The sequence below is a fragment of the Chlamydotis macqueenii genome, chromosome 25 (genome assembly GCF_036417535.1).
Source record: "Chlamydotis macqueenii isolate bChlMac1 chromosome 25, bChlMac1.mat, whole genome shotgun sequence".
Taxonomy (NCBI): Eukaryota; Metazoa; Chordata; class Aves; order Otidiformes; family Otididae; genus Chlamydotis; species Chlamydotis macqueenii.
The window spans coordinates 6,234,146-6,255,701 of NC_141580.1; the positions used below are offsets into that span (position 1 = coordinate 6,234,146).

The following is a 21,556-nucleotide window of genomic DNA, read 5'->3' on the forward strand; positions in this document are numbered from 1 at the left end:
AAATGCTCTGACACATCTAACAGGAAGCACAGTGATTTGCATATTTTTAATTAGAAATTAAAAACTACGTTCAGATACAGGACAGAGGGAAGGCAGAGGAGTGTAAATTGTGTTGACTGTCTTCTGCCAGGAATAACAGCTATAGGTAGAGATACTGGGAACAAGTTGTGTCTTGATCCAGAGCATGATTCTGAGAAGCAGCCAGGAGAAGAGATCATGTCTGGCAGTGGCAGTGCTATGACAGAAGGGGTTACTCAACTGTCAGAAGAAATGCCATCTCTCCCTCTTCTACAAGGACAATGGCAGATGGTATCATCATTGTGAAGGACCTGAGGTACCTTCTGTTTATTACGAGGTTTAATGCAGTAGGGTTAGGCACTCCAACTGTTGCTCCAGTTGATGATGGTTATTAACAGCATAATGAGGGAAAAAAGATTTCAGACATGCAAGTGAAATGCCCTTCTAAAGCTTTTGGCCTTCAGTCATTCTGAGAGACACTTCATGAGCCGTAATTCCCTCCTGATGGGAGATATGGATGTGGGGATTGCCATCCCTCCACTTCTACAGTTTTGTCAAGCCGTCTGAATTTTCATGCAGGAGATAAAACACGAGACTGTAGTAGCCATCCAGAGACATTTCAGCTGATCAGAAGGGATGAGATGCACAAGTAAAAAAGTGTTCTTCCCCAAGAATGGCAGCCTATTGCTGAGCTCAAAGTCTCTGAGAGGACGCAGGAAACAGTCAAGAGGTCAGAGCCTGCCTACAGCTCCCCTGGGTACCTCACCCTTGCTCATCTTCATGTTCCCCTGGATGCTTCTTACCAGAGCAACTGATCTCCCTCAGAAATACACCTTCTCACTGTCCCCATTTATGTGCTGAGTGCTCTCAGCTCGCACACGCTTAGCTGCAATTTCCAGTCTTGACACGTTCACCATTGCAGGTGACTTTTCCATGATGGCCGTCCCAATGCGTGCAGGCCATGGCCCCTAGACTGGGTGTTGGAGGGGAGAGGAAGGTGGAGCATCAGCTATGAGCTATTTAATGGCTGTTCCTTTCTTTCCTATCATTCTGCAGAGCAAAGATCTTCCAGACCCCCCCCGCCCCAAACACCTCCTCCCACCCCAGTGGAGCTCCAATTGTAGCAAGGAATGCCCTTCCTCAAGAGGCCATGAGGCTGCTGTCAGCAGTTTGTCACCAGCGGAAGGGGACAGCTTACACCTTTGAGACAGGCTGCATTCCTTCTAGTACTGGGTCAAAGTCCCCTGGGAAGGCAGGGGGCTGTGCCCAGACCCCTGGGGCAGCACAGCAAATGTGCATCAGCGGCTTCTGGCTGCTCTGGCAGGCTGATGCTGTGGGGAGCAACCACAGCCCCCTGGGGACGGCTGTGCCCAAAAGCCAGTGCCCTACGGTCCTATGCCAGGACCTCACCACTTTGTTCACCACCCCATCAAGGTTCTTCAAAGGCAAATGTGTCTGCTGGACAAGTCCTCCACTTCTAGCAAAGTGTTATTAGTTGCAGAGGTGTCAGCACGGCCCCGGGGCAGCCAGCCCTGCTCTGAGGCTGCAGTTCTGGAGAGAGGGGCCCACACAATGTGAGGGGCACAATCCTTCCCACTGCGAGTTCAGCAGATATGGAAGGAGTGTTTTCCCTCACTGCATATCACAAGTCTTTCCTGCTTAGGGATCATGGCCTGTGGTATATAGTGGGGCACCACTGAAGCCCACCCCAAGCTGTAAATAGCGGGTTCCCTCCTGGCTGCAAGGTTTGAAAGACTTTCAAGACCATTCTTCCGCCTGTCTCTCACCTGGATTCTGTTAATATTCGTCACTTTATTCTTGCGGTAGTGGGGCAAATTTCCATGAACTAGGGTTACCTCTGCCCCAGTATTGAGCAGAGCCATAACCTGCTGCATATTGTGCTGGCTCCACAGTGTTACAAGCAGAACATAAGGGCTCTGTTCATCCCCTGTCCTGCTCCCTGTCACCATGCTGAAGAGGGAATGTCCCTTCCCAGGTTTGTTTCCAGAGAAGGGGGGATGCCACCCCATGTGTCCCCTACCCAAAGGCATCACCCTGCCAGTTCCTGCCCAGAATCCTTTGAGCTGTTGCGCCTGCATCTCACATCAGATCACTGCTTCAGCTGCAAACATCCCCGTGTCCACTTCAAGCACAGCAGTACCAACCAAATACAGCACGGATTTTCCTTGCCTTTTCCTTCCTCCACCCTGTGTTTCTTGACATAAGGTAACACTTTGGGTGGGCTGGGACATTCAGCTAATTCCTCCTCCCTTTCCCAATTCACCAGGAAAACCATCCAGGCCAAGTGTCTTGTGATGGCACCCACAGCTGTGCCCAGGGCCAGCCAGGCATTCAGTCTGTCTCTTCTTCCCTATCCTTTCTCTACAAAGGCATTTCCTTTCCTGTGAGGACAGGCTGAGAGAGCTGGGGCTGTTCAGCCTGGAGAAGAGAAGGCTCTGACTTTCTAGTGGCCTTCCAGCACCTAAAGGGGTCTGATAGGTAAGAAAAGAAGAAACATTTTAGCAGTGCCTGCTGTGACAAGACATGGGGTAACGGTTTATGGTTTTAAACTAGAAGGAGGTAGACTCAGACTAGATATAAAGGAGAAATCGTTTACAATGAGGGTGGTGAAACACTGGAACAGGTTGCCCGGAGAGGCACCCAGACTTTGTAAAGTATCATTTAAAATGTGATTTCTTAGATGAGACTAAGACTCTGAAGAAAGAGAAGGCAGTGGAGATGATCCCACATCCTTCAGCTGCTAGGAGCCCTAAGCTATGTGCTGTAAAATAGACAGCTCCAATCATGGCACAGCATGATCATCCCATGGTGGTCAGTCAAGCTGCTAGAGGAGTTTCATCAACAGAAACAGCTCTATTCATCATTTCTGCAGTCAAACAGAAGGGGAGTTCACATGAGAACTTCTTATTATGCTTTTAGACACAAGCAAGGACACCCGGGTGGTGCCACCACTGGCCTGGTGCAACAGCTGCTGACAGGCTCATTGGTTACAGTTGCCTGGCTGAGTTGGTCCTCTGGTGAAGGGACCAGTGCAGACTGACACAGCAGAGGCCAGGGCCTCCTCAGGTTCCATGGATCACTAATGAAAGGGCAAGGAAGGTGGAGCAGCAGCTATGAGCTCTTCAAAGGGCTGTTCCTTGCCTTGCCATTCTTGTCATTCTACAAAAAAAGAACTTCCAGAGCTACACACCCCACTGCCTCTCACCCCAGTGGAGGTCCAGTTGTAGCAAGGAACACCCTTCCTCAAGAGCTCATGGGGCTGGTGTCCCCTCTAGACCTCCTTTCTTTCCAGGAATTTGTGTACAAAGCAAGGTCTGATGGTCGCTGGCAGCAAAGCAATAACGGATGAGTTCCTCAGCTGTAAGGGATGGTGCCAAAAGAGGAGTCACTGCAGAGTGTCCCAGCCTCCCATTGCTCTGTGGATGTAGAAGGGTCTCCTTGTGCCCTCAGCCCCTTTTACCCCAGAGCAACACTGTCCTCCCTTGGCAGCCTAGGGAGTGTCCACAGAGGGAAGGACCACACAGGGAGCACGCTCGAATGCAGCAGAATTTTAATGAGTCAAAAAAGTGGAAACAAAGTAATTTCAGGCGGAGGTCAGAAGGGTAGGAAACCCCAGAGCCAGGCAAGTGTCTGCAGTCGTGGACCAAGGAAAAGCTCCTGCATGATGTCCGTCTGCCTGCCCCATAGAGGGAGAGGAGCCACATGGTCCCCACCAGGCTGGCCTTGGTGTGACCCCACTGTCAAGGGAAACAGGAGCAAAGAAAGTAAACAGAAAAAAAAGATACAAAGTGATTCAGTTCTAGTGAAAACACATCCAAATGTTTGATCCTCTGCACGGCACCATGTTCTGCTTTCCCTAAGCCTTTTCCAGCATCTTTCTCAAGGGAGGTATCTTCTGCCATAGTAGCGTCTGGAAAAGCCAGAGAGGTCACAGCAGTCAGAGTTGATGGGCACTCCTTCACAGCTGAGGATGCTGCCAACAGCAGCGGAGGTGGAGGAGCCCACAGCGGTGTTCTGTGGGAAGGAGCTGAGGATGGGGCCGGGCAGGGTCACCACCACGGGAGAGGGCTCGATGACAACGGTGGAGTCCTGGCAGCGCCTGACACAGGGCTCATTGCAGCTGTTGGCCAGCGGGGTGGGGCCACAGGGTCGCAATGGCAGGCAGCGGTCGTAGCAGGACATGTCTTGAGGATGGAGGTGCAGCTGACGGAGAATCGGGGAGGAAACAGAGCAGAAGGGTTGGTGAGGAGCAGCCTGCTTACCCTGTCACAAAGGAGTTGAGGCCACTGCTGAGTGGGGAGATGGAGACTCAGCCAAGAGACAGACTTCATCACCCTGTGAATAGCAGCCTGGCCCAGAGAGGCTCTCTGCCAGTGTATAAACCAAAGGCCCCTCAGCCACATCCCAGCCTCTCTCTAAGCAGACCTTCACCCCAGGTCAATCTGTCATGACAAGAAGATCCAAAGCAGAGGACAGGACAGAGCCAGTATCAGATGAGAGGTCTATTGAGGAGAGCGTTCACTTTGGAATAAGAGGAGAAGGGGCTTCCAGACTCACCTGATTCCGAAGGAGAAGGAGGCAAGAGAAGCGAGTGAGAGAGCAGGACCTTGGGCTGCCTTTTATACCTGCCCTTCCTTGCCGCAGGCCCACAGGCACCCTTGGCAGAGGTAACAATTTTCTGACAAGCTCATCTTGCGTGCAAAGCATCTCAGTTAATGATATGGACTGTGCTTTGGTTTCCAGCAGTGCTGCCCTCTCATTTCTACATTTGTGCCATGCCCGTTCCCCAAATACAGTTTTCTTGTGAGCACTGGGATGAAAGGTCCCAGGGTTTCTAGGGCAGGAATGCAGCAGTGCTGGCAGAAGACTCAGCTCAAGGGCTGAATGGGTCTGCAGCAGCAAAGCGACATCAGGGTGGGTCCCTCTGTTGGGGCTGTTGGAAGTGCCCTTCCGAGGAAGAAGCCGAGCTGTCCTCAGCTGGCTGTGGTGGACTCCTGTGGCTGAGGATGTTCCATGACCTTCTCCTTCCCTCCCTCCTCAGCTCACCTCAATGGTCACTTGTTTCTCCTTGCCCAGGTGTATGCGTTGTGCTCCTAGGTTTTGATTGCCCAACCTGCCCAGCCCCTAAGGTTCCTCAGCAGTGTCCATGGCTCCTTGTGTTCCTATGTGCATTCTTGTCTTTTCTCTACTTGTAAGTAGCCTGAGTAATGTAGATGAACTTGGTAGTAAAAATTTTGTCTTGCACCAGAACATGATCCTGTGAAGCAGCCAGGAGAATGGGACAGAGGTGTCTCCAGAATGTGTACAGACTAATCAGAGAAATACATGTCCACTTCCTAAAGCAATGAGCCAGTTGCTGGGACTTCTTTAGGGGATTCAGGTGAATAGCTGACCAAATGCAGCACTGAGGAAACTGGAGTACACACCTCTGCAAGGACCTCTCCTGCAGTGTTCTGTCAGAGAACTCTTTCTGGATGGGGTTTGTGACCCCTTCCAAGCACTGGGCTTTAGAGCACGGGGAGGCATTCTGAATTGACCCAGGAGGTAACAGAGGGAGGTGGGAGCTCTAGAACGGAGGCTCAGCCCAGCCTGGGATGGCTGTGAGGTGGGTGAGGTGAGCTCATGGAGGAAGCGGTGGCTTCTCACTCCCTGTGATGCCCTGCTGCACTTACACTGTGCTGAGGAACCTCTGCAGGGTAGACGTTGTGGGAGGGAGGGGATGGATCTGTTTGCTCCCACTGAGGCCCTTTGAAAAGGCGCTTCACTTTTTCTGGAAAGCCCACCCCAGGGCTTGCTTCACTTCTTTGTTGGGGAGTGTGTCAATGAAGGAGTTCAACAAAGGAGTTACAACTCTGTGAAAGGTAGTAATTTCTTTTTTTTTTTTCAGATGCAGGGAGTTCTCAGCTGACAGCATGACATGCAGCAACATGATGGAGCTGTACCAGGCTGTGAGGACACTGAGATGGGCAGAGCCCATGAGCTGGTGAGGTTAATTGAGAGGGCTTTAAACTAAGCTCAAAGAGGGAAGGGAACCAGCCTCACTAGGGATGAGCCTAGGGCTGACGTGCCTAGATTGGGAGCAAAATCGACAGCTCAGCTCAAGTGCATTTACACCAATGCATGCAGCATGGGCAACAAGTACGAGGAGCTGGAAGCCATTGTGCAGCAGCATAGTTAACACTTAGTTGCCATCACAGAAACATGATAGGATGACTCTCATAACTGGAGTGCTGCAATAGGTGGCTACAAGCTCTTCAGAAGGGATAGGCCAGGAAGGAGAGGTGGTGGCTTGTCTCTATATGTCAGGGAGTGTTTTGAATGTGTGGAGCACAAAGGTGGTGATGGTAAGGTTGAATGCTTATGGGTAAGGATGAGGGGGAAGGCCAAGGAGGAAGACATCCTGCTGGGAGTCTGTTATAGACCCCCCAACCAGGATGAAGAGGCAGGAGAGGCATTCTGAAAAGGGCTGGCAGAAGTCTCATGATGGCTAGACTTTGTTCTCTTGGGGGACTTCAACTTACCAGACATCTGCTGGAAATACAAGACAGCAGAGAGGAAACAGTCCTGCAGGAGGTTCCTGCAGTGTATGGAAGATAAGTTCCTGACTCAGCTGGCGAGTGAGCCTCCCAGGGGAGGTGCCTCGCTCGATCTGCTGTTTACTAACAGAGAAGGGCTGGTGGGAGGTGTGGTGGTCGGAGGCCATCTTAGGCCCAGTGACCACAAAACGATAGTGTTTTCAGTCGTTGGAGAGGTAAGGAGAAGGGTCAGTAAAACCGCTACCATGGACTTCCAGAGAGGAGACTTCTGCCAGTTCAGGACACTGGCGGACAGAATCCCTTGGGAGGCATTCCTGTGCCAGGACAGACTCCTACCACCGTGAGCAGTTCTACAAGGAGCACGCAAAGATGCCTCAGGAGCCCATTCCTTACACACACTGGCACTAGCCCCAGTCCTGGACGGGTATCGTGGGGAACCTGAGGCAGCGTTGGTTCTATTCCCCAGCACCAGCTCTGCTGCCCAAAGGTGCCCACTGAGCATTCACATTCCAGGATTGCTTCTGACGGGGAGGCCTTCTGACTTTGGCATTCCTGCTGCCAGCCACTTGAACCCCTTCTGCATTTGGGCCCTCTGGAACTGCATGGCAGCTCATTCCGTGGTCACCAATTACCCCTGCTGAGCAGTTACAATTGGAACCTCCCCTTCGCTGCACACACAAATGCACGCACATGGGCACAACCACACACCTGAGTTTACACACACCCAGAGAGTGACTCATACTGAGTGTGCACTTATTAAGGGGAGCCCATGTGCGTACCAATGTGCAGAGCCACCTCCCACACCAACATGTATGCACTGATACTCAAACACACATGCTTACACAGGTGTATGCTTCTACACAAATTCATTTGCATGCAGATACACACAGATATGCTCCTCCACACAGATGGACGCACACAAGAGCACGCATCTACACACAGCTATGTCCACACAATTACTGATGTGCAGACCCGTCACACACATTCATGCTCTCCTGCGGGACGGCACATGCGTGTGCTAAAACACAGACAGATTCACGGACACAATTGCCCAAACACACCCACACAGAACACTTGTGCACACCCACGTGAGCATGTGTATTCCCAGAGGCACACGCATGCACGTGCAGGCACACACACGAGCACAGCCGGATGAACGTGCCCGTGAGCACGGTGATGCACACAGGCCATTGAGAACCAGGCCTCCCAACACCAGCTCTCAGCCCCTCTGGATGACTCTGGACAAGTCCTTCAGACTGTACAGTTAAGGCGATGAACCAGTCACTGGCCAGCCTCATCAGCTTTAGGGAGCTCAAGGGTTTGGCAGCGGTTCAGTCAGCTGTTTTCTCCCTGTGAGACAGAGACAAACCGCAGTGGAGCCCAAGCTGTCATGGCCTTTCCAGACACTGAGCCTCTCCACATCACAAGTCTGCGGGTGAAGGGTAAGACAAGCACTAGAGAGTATCCTCATTGCTGCAGCCCCTCCCCCTCGGGGACAGCCCACACTCCTCCTAGTGCTGGGCCACAGTCCCCTGGGAAGGCAGGGGGCTGTGCCCAGACCCCTGGGGCAGCACAGCAAATGTGCATCAGCGGCTTCTGGCTGCTCTGGCAGGCTGATGCTGTGGGGAGCAACCACAGCCCCCTGGGGACGGCTGTGCCCAAAAGCCAGTGCCCTACGGTCCTATGCCAGGACCTCACCACTTTGTTCACCACCCCATCAAGGTTCTTCAAAGGCAAATGTGTCTGCTGGACAAGTCCTCCACTTCTAGCAAAGTGTTATTAGTTGCAGAGGTGTCAGCACGGCCCCGGGGCAGCCAGCCCTGCTCTGAGGCTGCAGTTCTGGAGAGAGGGGCCCACACAATGTGAGGGGCACAATCCTTCCCACTGCGAGTTCAGCAGATATGGAAGGAGTGTTTTCCCTCACTGCATATCACAAGTCTTTCCTGCTTAGGGATCATGGCCTGTGGTATATAGTGGGGCACCACTGAAGCCCACCCCAAGCTGTAAATAGCGGGTTCCCTCCTGGCTGCAAGGTTTGAAAGACTTTCAAGACCATTCTTCCGCCTGTCTCTCACCTGGATTCTGTTAATATTCGTCACTTTATTCTTGCGGTAGTGGGGCAAATTTCCATGAACTAGGGTTACCTCTGCCCCAGTATTGAGCAGAGCCATAACCTGCTGCATATTGTGCTGGCTCCACAGTGTTACAAGCAGAACATAAGGGCTCTGTTCATCCCCTGTCCTGCTCCCTGTCACCATGCTGAAGAGGGAATGTCCCTTCCCAGGTTTGTTTCCAGAGAAGGGGGGATGCCACCCCATGTGTCCCCTACCCAAAGGCATCACCCTGCCAGTTCCTGCCCAGAATCCTTTGAGCTGTTGCGCCTGCATCTCACATCAGATCACTGCTTCAGCTGCAAACATCCCCGTGTCCACTTCAAGCACAGCAGTACCAACCAAATACAGCACGGATTTTCCTTGCCTTTTCCTTCCTCCACCCTGTGTTTCTTGACATAAGGTAACACTTTGGGTGGGCTGGGACGTTCAGCTAATTCCTCCTCCCTTTCCCAATTCACCAGGAAAACCATCCAGGCCAAGTGTCTTGTGATGGCACCCACAGCTGTGCCCAGGGCCAGCCAGGCATTCAGTCTGTCTCTTCTTCCCTATCCTTTCTCTACAAAGGCATTTCCTTTCCTGTGAGGACAGGCTGAGAGAGCTGGGGCTGTTCAGCCTGGAGAAGAGAAGGCTCTGACTTTCTAGTGGCCTTCCAGCACCTAAGGGGGTCTGATAGGTAAGAAAAGAAGAAACATTTTAGCAGTGCCTGCTGTGACAAGACATGGGGTAACGGTTTATGGTTTTAAACTAGAAGGAGGTAGACTCAGACTAGATATAAAGGAGAAATCGTTTACAATGAGGGTGGTGAAACACTGGAACAGGTTGCCCGGAGAGGCACCCAGACTTTGTAAAGTATCATTTAAAATGTGATTTCTTAGATGAGACTAAGACTCTGAAGAAAGAGAAGGCAGTGGAGATGATCCCACATCCTTCAGCTGCTAGGAGCCCTAAGCTATGTGCTGTAAAATAGACAGCTCCAATCATGGCACAGCATGATCATCCCATGGTGGTCAGTCAAGCTGCTAGAGGAGTTTCATCAACAGAAACAGCTCTATTCATCATTTCTGCAGTCAAACAGAAAGGGAGTTCACATGAGAACTTCTTATTATGCTTTTAGACACAAGCAAGGACACCCGGGTGGTGCCACCACTGGCCTGGTGCAACAGCTGCTGACAGGCTCATTGGTTACAGTTGCCTGGCTGAGTTGGTCCTCTGGTGAAGGGACCAGTGCAGACTGACACAGCAGAGGCCAGGGCCTCCTCAGGTTCCATGGATCACCAATGAAAGGGCAAGGAAGGTGGAGCAGCAGCTATGAGCTATTCAAAGGGCTGTTCCTTGCCTTGCCATTCTTGTCATTCTACAAAAAAAGAACTTCCAGAGCTACACACCCCACTGCCTCTCACCCCAGTGGAGGTCCAGTTGTAGCAAGGAACACCCTTCCTCAAGAGCTCATGGGGCTGGTGTCCCCTCTAGACCTCCTTTCTTTCCAGGAATTTGTGTACAAAGCAAGGTCTGATGGTCGCTGGCAGCAAAGCAATAACGGATGAGTTCCTCAGCTGTAAGGGATGGTGCCAAAAGAGGAGTCACTGCAGAGTGTCCCAGCCTCCCATTGCTCTGTGGATGTAGAAGGGTCTCCTTGTGCCCTCAGCCCCTTTTACCCCAGAGCAACACTGTCCTCCCTTGGCAGCCTAGGGAGTGTCCACAGAGGGAAGGACCACACAGGGAGCACGCTCGAATGCAGCAGAATTTTAATGAGTCAAAAAAGTGGAAACAAAGTAATTTCAGGCGGAGGTCAGAAGGGTAGGAAACCCCAGAGCCAGGCAAGTGTCTGCAGTCGTGGACCAAGGAAAAGCTCCTGCATGATGTCCGTCTGCCTGCCCCATAGAGGGAGAGGAGCCACATGGTCCCCACCAGGCTGGCCTTGGTGTGACCCCACTGTCAAGGGAAACAGGAGCAAAGAAAGTAAACAGAAAAAAAAGATACAAAGTGATTCAGTTCTAGTGAAAACACATCCAAATGTTTGATCCTCTGCACGGCACCATGTTCTGCTTTCCCTAAGCCTTTTCCAGCATCTTTCTCAAGGGAGGTATCTTCTGCCATAGTAGCGTCTGGAAAAGCCAGAGAGGTCACAGCAGTCAGAGTTGATGGGCACTCCTTCACAGCTGAGGATGCTGCCAACAGCAGCGGAGGTGGAGGAGCCCACAACGGTGTTCTGTGGGAAGGAGCTGAGGATGGGGCCGGGCAGGGTCACCCCCACGGGAGAGGGCTCGATGACAACGGTGGAGTCCTGGCAGCGCCTGACACAGGGCTCATTGCAGCTGTTGGCCAGCGGGGTGGGGCCACAGGGTCGCAATGGCAGGCAGCGGTCGTAGCAGGACATGTCTTGAGGATGGAGATGCAGCTGACGGAGAATCGGGGAGGAAACAGAGCAGAAGGGTTGGTGAGGAGCAGCCTGCTTACCCTGTCACAAAGGAGTTGAGGCCGCTGCTGAGTGGGGAGATGGAGACTCAGCCAAGAGACAGACTTCATCACCCTGTGAATAGCAGCCTGGCCCAGAGAGGCTCTCTGCCAGTGTATAAACCAAAGGCCCCTCAGCCACATCCCAGCCTCTCTCTAAGCAGACCTTCACCCTTGGTCAATCTGTCACGAAATGAAGATCCAAAGCCCAGCACAGGACAGAGCCAGTATCAGATGAGAGGTCTGTTGAGGAGAGCGTTCACATTTTAAGAGGAGGAGAAGGGGCTTCAGACTCACCTGGTTCCCAAGGAGAAGGAGGCAAGAGAAGCGAGTGAGAGAGCAGGACCTTGGGTTGCCTTTTATACCTGCCCTTCCTTGCCGCAGGCCCACAGGCACCCTTGGCAGAGGTAACAATTTTCTGACAAGCTCATCTTGCGTGCAAAGCATCTCAGTTAATGATATGGACTGTGCTTTGGTTTCCAGCAGTGCTGCCCTCTCATTTCTACATTTGTGCCATGCCCGTTCCCCAAATACAGTTTTCTTGTGAGCACTGGGATGAAAGGTCCCAGGGTTTCTAGGGCAGGAATGCAGCAGTGCTGGCAGAAGACTCAGCTCAAGGGCTGAATGGGTCTGCAGCAGCAAAGCGACATCAGGGTGGGTCCCTCTGTTGGGGCTGTTGGAAGTGCCCTTCCGAGGAAGAAGCCGAGCTGTCCTCAGCTGGCTGTGGTGGACTCCTGTGGCTGAGGATGTTCCATGACCTTCTCCTTCCCTCCCTCCTCAGCTCACCTCAATGGTCACTTGTTTCTCCTTGCCCAGGTGTATGCGTTGTGCTCCTAGGTTTTGATTGCCCAACCTGCCCAGCCCCTAAGGTTCCTCAGCAGTGTCCATGGCTCCTTGTGTTCCTATGTGCATTCTTGTCTTTTCTCTACTTGTAAGTAGCCTGAGTAATGTAGATGAACTTGGTAGTAAAAATTTTGTCTTGCACCAGAACATGATCCTGTGAAGCAGCCAGGAGAATGGGACAGAGGTGTCTCCAGAATGTGTACAGACTAATCAGAGAAATACATGTCCACTTCCTAAAGCAATGAGCCAGTTGCTGGGACTTCTTTAGGGGATTCAGGTGAATAGCTGACCAAATGCAGCACTGAGGAAACTGGAGTACACACCTCTGCAAGGACCTCTCCTGCAGTGTTCTGTCAGAGAACTCTTTCTGGATGGGGTTTGTGACCCCTTCCAAGCACTGGGCTTTAGAGCACGGGGAGGCATTCTGAATTGACCCAGGAGGTAACAGAGGGAGGTGGGAGCTCTAGAACGGAGGCTCAGCCCAGCCTGGGATGGCTGTGAGGTGGGTGAGGTGAGCTCATGGAGGAAGCGGTGGCTTCTCACTCCCTGTGATGCCCTGCTGCACTTACACTGTGCTGAGGAACCTCTGCAGGGTAGACGTTGTGGGAGGGAGGGGATGGATCTGTTTGCTCCCACTGAGGCCCTTTGAAAAGGCGCTTCACTTTTTCTGGAAAGCCCACCCCAGGGCTTGCTTCACTTCTTTGTTGGGGAGTGTGTCAATGAAGGAGTTCAACAAAGGAGTTACAACTCTGTGAAAGGTAGTAATTTCTTTTTTTTTTTTCAGATGCAGGGAGTTCTCAGCTGACAGCATGACATGCAGCAACATGATGGAGCTGTACCAGGCTGTGAGGACACTGAGATGGGCAGAGCCCATGAGCTGGTGAGGTTAATTGAGAGGGCTTTAAACTAAGCTCAAAGAGGGAAGGGAATCAGCCTCACTAGGGATGAGCCTAGGGCTGACGTGCCTAGATTGGGAGCAAAATCGACAGCTCAGCTCAAGTGCATTTACACCAATGCATGCAGCATGGGCAACAAGTACGAGGAGCTGGAAGCCATTGTGCAGCAGCATAGTTAACACTTAGTTGCCATCACAGAAACATGATAGGATGACTCTCATAACTGGAGTGCTGCAATAGGTGGCTACAAGCTCTTCAGAAGGGATAGGCCAGGAAGGAGAGGTGGTGGCTTGTCTCTATATGTCAGGGAGTGTTTTGAATGTGTGGAGCACAAAGGTGGTGATGGTAAGGTTGAATGCTTATGGGTAAGGATGAGGGGGAAGGCCAAGGAGGAAGATATCCTGCTGGGAGTCTGTTATAGACCCCCCAACCAGGATGAAGAGGCAGGAGAGGCATTCTGAAAAGGGCTGGCAGAAGTCTCATGATGGCTAGACTTTGTTCTCTTGGGGGACTTCAACTTACCAGACATCTGCTGGAAATACAAGACAGCAGAGAGGAAACAGTCCTGCAGGAGGTTCCTGCAGTGTATGGAAGATAAGTTCCTGACTCAGCTGGCGAGTGAGCCTCCCAGGGGAGGTGCCTCGCTCGATCTGCTGTTTACTAACAGAGAAGGGCTGGTGGGAGGTGTGGTGGTCGGAGGCCATCTTAGGCCCAGTGACCACAAAACGATAGTGTTTTCAGTCGTTGGAGAGGTAAGGAGAAGGGTCAGTAAAACCGCTACCATGGACTTCCAGAGAGGAGACTTCTGCCAGTTCAGGACACTGGCGGACAGAATCCCTTGGGAGGCATTCCTGTGCCAGGACAGACTCCTACCACCGTGAGCAGTTCTACAAGGAGCACGCAAAGATGCCTCAGGAGCCCATTCCTTACACACACTGGCACTAGCCCCAGTCCTGGACGGGTATCGTGGGGAACCTGAGGCAGCGTTGGTTCTATTCCCCAGCACCAGCTCTGCTGCCCAAAGGTGCCCACTGAGCATTCACATTCCAGGATTGCTTCTGACGGGGAGGCCTTCTGACTTTGGCATTCCTGCTGCCAGCCACTTGAACCCCTTCTGCATTTGGGCCCTCTGGAACTGCATGGCAGCTCATTCCGTGGTCACCAATTACCCCTGCTGAGCAGTTACAATTGGAACCTCCCCTTCGCTGCACACACAAATGCACGCACACGGGCACAACCACACACCTGAGTTTACACACACCCAGAGAGTGACTCATACTGAGTGTGCACTTATTAAGGGGAGCCCATGTGCGTACCAATGTGCAGAGCCACCTCCCACACCAACATGTATGCACTGATACTCAAACACACATGCTTACACAGGTGTATGCTTCTACACAAATTCATTTGCATGCAGATACACACAGATATGCTCCTCCACACAGATGGACGCACACAAGAGCACGCATCTACACACAGCTATGTCCACACAATTACTGATGTGCAGACCCGTCACACACATTCATGCTCTCCTGCGGGACGGCACATGCGTGTGCTAAAACACAGACAGATTCACGGACACAATTGCCCAAACACACCCACACAGAACACTTGTGCACACCCACGTGAGCATGTGTATTCCCAGAGGCACACGCATGCACGTGCAGGCACACACACGAGCACAGCCGGATGAACGTGCCCGTGAGCACGGTGATGCACACAGGCCATTGAGAACCAGGCCTCCCAACACCAGCTCTCAGCCCCTCTGGATGACTCTGGACAAGTCCTTCAGACTGTACAGTTAAGGCGATGAACCAGTCACTGGCCAGCCTCATCAGCTTTAGGGAGCTCAAGGGTTTGGCAGCGGTTCAGTCAGCTGTTTTCTCCCTGTGAGACAGAGACAAACCGCAGTGGAGCCCAAGCTGTCATGGCCTTTCCAGACACTGAGCCTCTCCACATCACAAGTCTGCGGGTGAAGGGTAAGACAAGCACTAGAGAGTATCCTCATTGCTGCAGCCCCTCCCCCTCGGGGACAGCCCACACTCCTCCTAGTGCTGGGCCACAGTCCCCTGGGAAGGCAGGGGGCTGTGCCCAGACCCCTGGGGCAGCACAGCAAATGTGCATCAGCGGCTTCTGGCTGCTCTGGCAGGCTGATGCTGTGGGGAGCAACCACAGCCCCCTGGGGACGGCTGTGCCCAAAAGCCAGTGCCCTACGGTCCTATGCCAGGACCTCACCACTTTGTTCACCACCCCATCAAGGTTCTTCAAAGGCAAATGTGTCTGCTGGACAAGTCCTCCACTTCTAGCAAAGTGTTATTAGTTGCAGAGGTGTCAGCACGGCCCCGGGGCAGCCAGCCCTGCTCTGAGGCTGCAGTTCTGGAGAGAGGGGCCCACACAATGTGAGGGGCACAATCCTTCCCACTGCGAGTTCAGCAGATATGGAAGGAGTGTTTTCCCTCACTGCATATCACAAGTCTTTCCTGCTTAGGGATCATGGCCTGTGGTATATAGTGGGGCACCACTGAAGCCCACCCCAAGCTGTAAATAGCGGGTTCCCTCCTGGCTGCAAGGTTTGAAAGACTTTCAAGACCATTCTTCCGCCTGTCTCTCACCTGGATTCTGTTAATATTCGTCACTTTATTCTTGCGGTAGTGGGGCAAATTTCCATGAACTAGGGTTACCTCTGCCCCAGTATTGAGCAGAGCCATAACCTGCTGCATATTGTGCTGGCTCCACAGTGTTACAAGCAGAACATATGGGGTCTGTTCATCCCCTGTCCTGCTCCCTGTCACCATGCTGAAGAGGGAATGTCCCTTCCCAGGTTTGTTTCCAGAGAAGGGGGGATGCCACCCCATGTGTCCCCTACCCAAAGGCATCACCCTGCCAGTTCCTGCCCAGAATCCTTTGAGCTGTTGCGCCTGCATCTCACATCAGATCACTGCTTCAGCTGCAAACATCCCCGTGTCCACTTCAAGCACAGCAGTACCAACCAAATACAGCACGGATTTTCCTTGCCTTTTCCTTCCTCCACCCTGTGTTTCTTGACATAAGGTAACACTTTGGGTGGGCTGGGACATTCAGCTAATTCCTCCTCCCTTTCCCAATTCACCAGGAAAACCATCCAGGCCAAGTGTCTTGTGATGGCACCCACAGCTGTGCCCAGGGCCAGCCAGGCATTCAGTCTGTCTCTTCTTCCCTATCCTTTCTCTACAAAGGCATTTCCTCTCCTGTGAGGACAGGCTGAGAGAGCTGGGGCTGTTCAGCCTGGAGAAGAGAAGGCTCTGACTTTCTAGTGGCCTTCCAGCACCTAAGGGGGTCTGATAGGTAAGAAAAGAAGAAACATTTTAGCAGTGCCTGCTGTGACAAGACATGGGGTAACGGTTTATGGTTTTAAACTAGAAGGAGGTAGACTCAGACTAGATGTAAAGGAGAAATCGTTTACAATGAGGGTGGTGAAACACTGGAACAGGTTGCCCGGAGAGGCACCCAGACTTTGTAAAGTATCATTTAAAATGTGATTTCTTAGATGAGACTAAGACTCTGAAGAAAGAGAAGGCAGTGGAGATGATCCCACATCCTTCAGCTGCTAGGAGCCCTAAGCTATGTGCTGTAAAATAGACAGCTCCAATCATGGCACAGCATGATCATCCCATGGTGGTCAGTCAAGCTGCTAGAGGAGTTTCATCAACAGAAACAGCTCTATTCATCATTTCTGCAGTCAAACAGAAAGGGAGTTCGCATGAGAACTTCTTATTATGCTTTTAGACACAAGCAAGGACACCCGGGTGGTGCCACCACTGGCCTGGTGCAACAGCTGCTGACAGGCTCATTGGTTACAGTTGCCTGGCTGAGTTGGTCCTCTGGTGAAGGGACCAGTGCAGACTGACACAGCAGAGGCCAGGGCCTCCTCAGGTTCCATGGATCACCAATGAAAGGGCAAGGAAGGTGGAGCAGCAGCTATGAGCTCTTCAAAGGGCTGTTCCTTGCCTTGCCATTCTTGTCATTCTACAAAAAAAGAACTTCCAGAGCTACACACCCCACTGCCTCTCACCCCAGTGGAGGTCCAGTTGTAGCAAGGAACACCCTTCCTCAAGAGCTCATGGGGCTGGTGTCCCCTCTAGACCTCCTTTCTTTCCAGGAATTTGTGTACAAAGCAAGGTCTGATGGTCGCTGGCAGCAAAGCAATAACGGATGAGTTCCTCAGCTGTAAGGGATGGTGCCAAAAGAGGAGTCACTGCAGAGTGTCCCAGCCTCCCATTGCTCTGTGGATGTAGAAGGGTCTCCTTGTGCCCTCAGCCCCTTTTACCCCAGAGCAACACTGTCCTCCCTTGGCAGCCTAGGGAGTGTCCACAGAGGGAAGGACCACACAGGGAGCACGCTCGAATGCAGCAGAATTTTAATGAGTCAAAAAAGTGGAAACAAAGTAATTTCAGGCGGAGGTCAGAAGGGTAGGAAACCCCAGAGCCAGGCAAGTGTCTGCAGTCGTGGACCAAGGAAAAGCTCCTGCATGATGTCCGTCTGCCTGCCCCATAGAGGGAGAGGAGCCACATGGTCCCCACCAGGCTGGCCTTGGTGTGACCCCACTGTCAAGGGAAACAGGAGCAAAGAAAGTAAACAGAAAAAAAAGATACAAAGTGATTCAGTTCTAGTGAAAACACATCCAAATGTTTGATCCTCTGCACGGCACCATGTTCTGCTTTCCCTAAGCCTTTTCCAGCATCTTTCTCAAGGGAGGTATCTTCTGCCATAGTAGCGTCTGGAAAAGCCAGAGAGGTCACAGCAGTCAGAGTTGATGGGCACTCCTTCACAGCTGAGGATGCTGCCAACAGCAGCGGAGGTGGAGGAGCCCACAACGGTGTTCTGTGGGAAGGAGCTGAGGATGGGGCCGGGCAGGGTCACCACCACGGGAGAGGGCTCGATGACAACGGTGGAGTCCTGGCAGCGCCTGACACAGGGCTCATTGCAGCTGTTGGCCAGCGGGGTGGGGCCACAGGGTCGCAATGGCAGGCAGCGGTCGTAGCAGGACATGTCTTGAGGATGGAGGTGCAGCTGACGGAGAATCGGGGAGGAAACAGAGCAGAAGGGTTGGTGAGGAGCAGCCTGCTTACCCTGTCACAAAGGAGTTGAGGCCACTGCTGAGTGGGGAGATGGAGACTCAGCCAAGAGACAGACTTCATCACCCTGTGAATAGCAGCCTGGCCCAGAGAGGCTCTCTGCCAGTGTATAAACCAAAAGGCCCCTCAGCCACATCCCAGCCTCTCTCTAAGCAGACCTTCACCCTTGGTCAATCTGTCACGAAATGAAGATCCAAAGCCCAGCACAGGACAGAGCCAGTATCAGATGAGAGGTCTGTTGAGGAGAGCGTTCACATTTTAAGAGGAGGAGAAGGGGCTTCAGACTCACCTGGTTCCCAAGGAGAAGGAGGCAAGAGAAGCGAGTGAGAGAGCAGGACCTTGGGTTGCCTTTTATACCTGCCCTTCCTTGCCGCAGGCCCACAGGCACCCTTGGCAGAGGTAACAATTTTCTGACAAGCTCATCTTGCGTGCAAAGCATCTCAGTTAATGATATGGACTGTGCTTTGGTTTCCAGCAGTGCTGCCCTCTCATTTCTACATTTGTGCCATGCCCGTTCCCCAAATACAGTTTTCTTGTGAGCACTGGGATGAAAGGTCCCAGGGTTTCTAGGGCAGGAATGCAGCAGTGCTGGCAGAAGACTCAGCTCAAGGGCTGAATGGGTCTGCAGCAGCAAAGCGACATCAGGGTGGGTCCCTCTGTTGGGGCTGTTGGAAGTGCCCTTCCGAGGAAGAAGCCGAGCTGTCCTCAGCTGGCTGTGGTGGACTCCTGTGGCTGAGGATGTTCCATGACCTTCTCCTTCCCTCCCTCCTCAGCTCACCTCAATGGTCACTTGTTTCTCCTTGCCCAGGTGTATGCGTTGTGCTCCTAGGTTTTGATTGCCCAACCTGCCCAGCCCCTAAGGTTCCTCAGCAGTGTCCATGGCTCCTTGTGTTCCTATGTGCATTCTTGTCTTTTCTCTACTTGTAAGTAGCCTGAGTAATGTAGATGAACTTGGTAGTAAAAATTTTGTCTTGCACCAGAACATGATCCTGTGAAGCAGCCAGGAGAATGGGACAGAGGTGTCTCCAGAATGTGTACAGACTAATCAGAGAAATACATGTCCACTTCCTAAAGCAATGAGCCAGTTGCTGGGACTTCTTTAGGGGATTCAGGTGAATAGCTGACCAAATGCAGCACTGAGGAAACTGGAGTACACACCTCTGCAAGGACCTCTCCTGCAGTGTTCTGTCAGAGAACTCTTTCTGGATGGGGTTTGTGACCCCTTCCAAGCACTGGGCTTTAGAGCACGGGGAGGCATTCTGAATTGACCCAGGAGGTAACAGAGGGAGGTGGGAGCTCTAGAACGGAGGCTCAGCCCAGCCTGGGATGGCTGTGAGGTGGGTGAGGTGAGCTCATGGAGGAAGCGGTGGCTTCTCACTCCCTGTGATGCCCTGCTGCACTTACACTGTGCTGAGGAACCTCTGCAGGGTAGACGTTGTGGGAGGGAGGGGATGGATCTGTTTGCTCCCACTGAGGCCCTTTGAAAAGGCGCTTCACTTTTTCTGGAAAGCCCACCCCAGGGCTTGCTTCACTTCTTTGTTGGGGAGTGTGTCAATGAAGGAGTTCAACAAAGGAGTTACAACTCTGTGAAAGGTAGTAATTTCTTTTTTTTTTTTCAGATGCAGGGAGTTCTCAGCTGACAGCATGACATGCAGCAACATGATGGAGCTGTACCAGGCTGTGAGGACACTGAGATGGGCAGAGCCCATGAGCTGGTGAGGTTAATTGAGAGGGCTTTAAACTAAGCTCAAAGAGGGAAGGGAACCAGCCTCACTAGGGATGAGCCTAGGGCTGACGTGCCTAGATTGGGAGCAAAATCGACAGCTCAGCTCAAGTGCATTTACACCAATGCATGCAGCATGGGCAACAAGTACGAGGAGCTGGAAGCCATTGTGCAGCAGCATAGTTAACACTTAGTTGCCATCACAGAAACATGATAGGATGACTCTCATAACTGGAGTGCTGCAATAGGTGGCTACAAGCTCTTCAGAAGGGATAGGCCAGGAAGGAGAGGTGGTGGCTTGTCTCTATATGTCAGGGAGTGTTTTGAATGTGTGGAGCACAAAGGTGGTGATGGTAAGGTTGAATGCTTATGGGTAAGGATGAGGGGGAAGGCCAAGGAGGAAGATATCCTGCTGGGAGTCTGTTATAGACCCCCCAACCAGGATGAAGAGGCAGGAGAGGCATTCTGAAAAGGGCTGGCAGAAGTCTCATGATGGCTAGACTTTGTTCTCTTGGGGGACTTCAACTTACCAGACATCTGCTGGAAATACAAGACAGCAGAGAGGAAACAGTCCTGCAGGAGGTTCCTGCAGTGTATGGAAGATAAGTTCCTGACTCAGCTGGCGAGTGAGCCTCCCAGGGGAGGTGCCTCGCTCGATCTGCTGTTTACTAACAGAGAAGGGCTGGTGGGAGGTGTGGTGGTCGGAGGCCATCTTAGGCCCAGTGACCACAAAACGATAGTGTTTTCAGTCGTTGGAGAGGTAAGGAGAAGGGTCAGTAAAACCGCTACCATGGACTTCCAGAGAGGAGACTTCTGCCAGTTCAGGACACTGGCGGACAGAATCCCTTGGGAGGCATTCCTGTGCCAGGACAGACTCCTACCACCGTGAGCAGTTCTACAAGGAGCACGCAAAGATGCCTCAGGAGCCCATTCCTTACACACACTGGCACTAGCCCCAGTCCTGGCACCGGTTTCATGGGGAACCTGAGGCAGCGTTGGTACTATTCCCCAGCACCAGCTCTGCTGCCCAAAGGTGCCCACTGAGCCTTCACATTCCAGGATTGCTTCTGACGGGGAGGCCTTCTGACTTTGGCATTCCTGCTGCCAGCCACTTGAACCCCTTCTGCATTTGGGCCCTCTGGAACTGCATGGCAGCTCATTCCGTGGTCACCAATTACCCCTGCTGAGCAGTTACAATTGGAACCTCCCCTTCGCTGCACACACAAATGCACGCACACGGGCACAACCACACACCTGAGTTTACACACACCCAGAGAGCGACTCATACTGAGTGTGCACTTATTAAGGGGAGCCCATGTGCGTACCAATGTGCAGAGCCACCTCCCACACCAACATGTATGCACTGATACTCAAACACACATGCTTACACAGGTGTATGCTTCTACACAAATTCATTTGCATGCAGATACACACAGATATGCTCCTCCACACAGATGGACGCACACAAGAGCACGCATCTACACACAGCTATGTCCACACAATTACTGATGTGCAGACCCGTCACACACATTCATGCTCTCCTGCGGGACGGCACATGCGTGTGCTAAAACACAGACAGATTCACGGACACAATTGCCCAAACACACCCACACAGAACACTTGTGCACACCCACGTGAGCATGTGTATTCCCAGAGGCACACGCATGCACGTGCAGGCACACACACGAGCACAGCCGGATGAACGTGCCCGTGAGCACGGTGATGCACACAGGCCATTGAGAACCAGGCCTCCCAACACCAGCTCTCAGCCCCTCTGGATGACTCTGGACAAGTCCTTCAGACTGTACAGTTAAGGCGATGAACCAGTCACTGGCCA

General features: G+C 52.3%; 3 protein-coding genes across 3 annotated transcripts; all 3 read right to left on the reverse strand.

Annotated features, from left to right (window-relative positions):
* Window positions 1-3,918: 3,918 nt before the first annotated feature.
* On the reverse strand, window positions 3,919-4,746 carry LOC147597819 (feather beta keratin-like). The gene is made up of 2 exons (XM_086766460.1): window positions 4,597-4,746; window positions 3,919-4,242 (listed from the first exon to the last, which is right to left on the reverse strand). The coding sequence occupies exons 1-2, from the start codon at window positions 4,744-4,746 to the stop codon at window positions 3,919-3,921; spliced, it is 474 nt and encodes a 157-aa protein (XP_086622586.1).
* Window positions 4,747-10,763: 6,017 nt separating this feature from the next.
* LOC147597820 (feather beta keratin-like) lies at window positions 10,764-11,590 on the reverse strand. Its single transcript, XM_086766461.1, has 2 exons — window positions 11,441-11,590; window positions 10,764-11,087 (listed from the first exon to the last, which is right to left on the reverse strand). Exons 1-2 carry the CDS (start codon window positions 11,588-11,590, stop codon window positions 10,764-10,766), a joined length of 474 nt encoding a protein of 157 aa, XP_086622587.1.
* A 5,801-nt stretch (window positions 11,591-17,391) lies between these two features.
* LOC147597821 (feather beta keratin-like) lies at window positions 17,392-18,435 on the reverse strand. Its single transcript, XM_086766462.1, has 2 exons — window positions 18,286-18,435; window positions 17,392-17,931 (listed from the first exon to the last, which is right to left on the reverse strand). The coding sequence occupies exons 1-2, from the start codon at window positions 18,433-18,435 to the stop codon at window positions 17,608-17,610; spliced, it is 474 nt and encodes a 157-aa protein (XP_086622588.1). The 3' UTR covers window positions 17,392-17,607.
* Between the last annotated feature and the right edge of the window lie 3,121 nt (window positions 18,436-21,556).